Below are 4167 nucleotides of genomic sequence, written 5' to 3'. Positions count from 1 at the left end.
TTACTAATCACCACTTTATTTTTCGATTATCACCATCATTACCACCACTAACATTAACAAACTTCACCATCATTATCAATCGTTATCATCATTACCAGTTACTACAATATTAACTACCTACGTCTTAATTCTTATCACTACCATCATTACCAACCTTAACACCAACAATTATTGCTATTACCACCATTATTATACATAAATATTTTATTTTTAAAATTTAAACAATAATTTTATTAAATTAATGTACATTTTAAATATTTGATTAATTTGTAATTTAAAATTGTATATTTAGTTAGAGGTTAAAAATCAAATAATTTTAATAAATTAACATTTATATTTAAAATAATATATATATATATATATAGTATTAAGAATGAAAACTTTTTTTTTTTTAAAAAAAAAAAACGAACTAGTACTATTAAACTTTATTGTGAAGGGCAATGATTACAAAATAGGGTCTATCATATTATGGATATTAAAAGTACAGGTGGAACGAAACTCCGCAGCCATTTCTTCCACTTTCTTGATGATCATTACTAAAATTAAATTCTACTTTTGTGAGAATTAATTGCATTAATTAATTCTTTCATTATCATTAGCAGGATCACCACTCACCACTTCCAATGAGAAAGTTGAAGAGTTGCACAAAAGGAATCGAAAGGGACTTGCCAAAAAAAAAAAACTTATCTAAATTAAGGACTAAATTAATCACTGACAATAAGAAATTCAAGTCACTACCATCCCATCTTAGATTTTTATTTCTAAAATAGTCGACTGAATAATTTTCAAGTATTTCACTAAAATTATATTAATGAAACTTAGTTTACTCTAATTTCATCTGTATTTGAAATTAATCTTAATTTACTCACCTGAAATGAAACGCCTAAGTCATCCGCCATGTCATAGGAGTTGTTAAATGTGTTCCTAACTATATGCTTACAGTTATTTGTAAAATGAGAGACGTGCCGATAACTCAGGGATCGTAAGGAGGGAAACAATTATTATTATTATTATTATTTAAAAATTTATGACGATTATATTTTTAAACTTAAAAGAATATATCAAATTTAAAATAGACAAATAAAAGTGAATTGAGAAAATAGATTTTACGTCTAGTTTATAATTTACTCTTATAAAGGAGTCATTTTTGGGATAACCAACAATACTTATCAATTTTTGATATGAATGAATAATTTTATATTTAGTTCATAATTTATCTTTATAATTAATTCTATTATATTTTTCAAGATATTATATTTATTATATTTAAATAATAATATAATAATTTTTTTTATTTATAATTTTTTAAAAAATATGTAAAATCTATTATAAATAAACATTGTTGGACGGAATAGATATTAAATTGTAAATTAGCCATCAATGAGTATGAAAATTTATAGGGAATACGGAGAGAGAGAGTGAAGGGGCAAAATGAGTATAAAATGGAGTGGGCAGCCAATTTATATCGAAAGAAGTGAGGTATTATCCTTGTGAAAAGTATTCAAATTTTGCAAATTATAACCAACTACTCTCTAACGAGACACCCAAAATTATAGAAATAAAGGTTTTTCCTTAACGGCCCCCTCCTCTCCTCTGCTACAACGTCACGTAAAGTACACCAATCTATTTATCTTTTGTCAAAAGCTGCATTTCTAATTAGTCTACTTTCAAATTTCAAAAGAAAAGATGATGGCGGTTAATGAACAAGTGAGAATAGTAATCAGAGAATTCAACGTGAACAAAGATTGCAGACAAGTGGAAGAAGTTGAAAGAAGATGTGAAGTTGGTCCCAGTGGAAAATTATCTCTTTTCACTGACCTTTTAGGTGATCCAGTTTGCAGAGTTCGCCATTCCCCTGCGTATCTGATGCTGGTAAAATAATTTAGAATTTAAATTGGATGAGTTCAAGTTATGAATTTTATTGTGAGTTTTGTTTTGGGTTTGATGATTAATAGGTGGCAGAGATAGTAGTGGGAGAAGAAAGCAGGGGAATAGTAGGAATGATAAGAGGTTGTATCAAAAGCGTTACGTGTGGAAAGAGGCTGTGGAGGAACAATCACGATTTCCCCAAATTGCCTCATCAACAACACCTTCCTGTTTTCACTAAACTTTCCTATATTTTAGGCCTTCGTGTCTCTCCTCATCACCGGTAACTAATTTTTCCTTCTATTCTAATTTTATATTTTTCATCATAACTAACAAAGTATTTTTTTTTCTTTATAGTATATACATATAATAATTAATATAGAGTTGTTTATAATATATATCATATAACAAGATTTTTATAATGGTTCAAATTATACCTCTAAAGTTTAATTATGTATCATAATTATTATTATTCAGAGTGTTAGAATATTAGCTAGTTTGATTTTCTTAAGTTGAATTAATCACATAATTCGAAGAATATGATTTAGTGTCGTTTAGAATAATGGACCTACACAAAAAATTGGTGCATATAATAGTTGTACCTAGTGCACGTGCATGCTGTATAGCTTGCTTTTAATTAATTTTTTAGCGTAAAATATTTGTGTATAATGAAACTCTAACAAACAATAACAAATATGTGAATTTTTTCAGGAGAAAGGGAATAGGGTTGAAATTGGTACGGAAGATGGAAGAATGGTTCAGAGAAAATGGGGCTGAGTATTCATATATAGCAACTGAAAACGATAACCAAGCTTCTGTAAAACTCTTCACACACAAATGCGGTTACGCCAAGTTCCGTACTCCATCCATTCTGGTGCAACCCGTTTTCGCTCACCGGGTCAAAATCTCAAAATCCGTAACCATTTTCAAACTCACCCCGACTGAAGCCGAAACTCTGTATCGCCATAAATTCTCCACCACAGAGTTTTTCCCAAAAGACATGGATTCAATTCTCAACAATAAACTCAATTTAGGTACTTTTCTAGCAGTTCCAAAAGGTACATTTACATGTCATTGGCCAGGTATCAACGAGTTCTTAACGAATCCGCCTGAGTCATGGGCTGTACTCAGTGTATGGAACTGTAAGGACGTGTTCAAGCTCGAAGTTCGAGGCGCATCGAGGATGACGAAGGGTTTAGCTAAAACGACCCGTTTAATGGACCGGGCTTTTCCATGGCTTAAGGTTCCATCTGTACCCGAAGTTTTCAGGCCTTTTGGGCTTCATTTTATGTATGGGCTTGGTGGGGAAGGCCCATTATCCGTTAAATTAACTAAGGCACTTTGTGATTTGGCCCATAACTTAGCGGCTGAATCGGGTTGTGAAGTGGTGGTGACGGAAGTAGCAAGCTGCGAACCGCTTAAGTTAGGAATTCCTCACTGGAGAAAACTATCATGCGCCGAGGACTTGTGGTGTATTAAACGATTAGGGGAAGACTATAGTGACGGGTCTGTGGGTGACTGGACTAAATCACGGCCTGGTCTTTCTATCTTTGTTGATCCCAGAGAATTTTAAACTTTTTCGATATTCCACTAAGTTTGATATCTACATTAAAGTTTGACTAATTAAAATTGTATATGATCTCAAAGAAAACACAAGATACTCATGACTTGAACCTGAGATCGAAAAACAACCTTCATCCACTACTATTACATGTGTAGAGAATTTTAACTTTCAATATATTATATATCTTGTCTTGTAGATTTGGGTAAATATAATTTAGAAGTCAACTTTTCACTTTTTTGGGTTTAACTTGTTTTGTAGAAGATTTAAAGGTGAAAAGAAACAAAAAAGAGATGGGGTACAAAACTTTTTGATTGTTGTTGTAAAGGGGTTTGTAAATATCCGTTTGTTTCTAGATAATCTTCCTATGTTATATTTGGCCATTTGGGATTAGTTTGTTGTTGTAAAGGGGTTATTAATTATCCCTTTGTGTCTAGATATATAATCTTCATATGTTATATTTGGCTATTTGGGATTCTAATCTCTTGACTTTGCGTTTACCTACTTCTAGATCTAAAAAAATAAGTACCGTAATCAATTGAAAGAACTATTTGTAAATCAATTTCTGAGAATATATGTATGCACAAATAAAAACAAAAACAATTGTCTTTTATGTTACAATTTTTTTTTTAAATTTGTTATAAGCATTGATTCACACCCAATAAAGTAATCGGTTAATTTTTATAATACTAACTTCATAAAACTAATAAACTAATCGTATTTAAGCTTTTTTTTATTGA

The 4167-nt window shown here is 30.7% G+C and overlaps 1 protein-coding gene across 1 annotated transcript; it reads left to right on the top strand.

Annotated features, from left to right (window-relative positions):
- The first annotated feature begins 1325 nt into the window (after positions 1-1325).
- On the top strand, positions 1326-3787 carry LOC101246400 (probable N-acetyltransferase HLS1). The gene is made up of 3 exons (XM_004233408.5): positions 1326-1872; positions 1956-2149; positions 2578-3787. The coding sequence occupies exons 1-3, from the start codon at positions 1687-1689 to the stop codon at positions 3437-3439; spliced, it is 1242 nt and encodes a 413-aa protein (XP_004233456.1). The 5' UTR covers positions 1326-1686; the 3' UTR covers positions 3440-3787.
- Positions 3788-4167: the final 380 nt, after the last annotated feature.

This window comes from Solanum lycopersicum, chromosome 2, assembly GCF_036512215.1.
Source record: "Solanum lycopersicum chromosome 2, SLM_r2.1".
NCBI lineage: Eukaryota > Viridiplantae > Streptophyta > Magnoliopsida > Solanales > Solanaceae > Solanum > Solanum lycopersicum.
The sequence above is the reverse complement of the archived record's forward strand: the minus strand, read 5'-3'. Positions and strand labels throughout refer to the sequence as shown.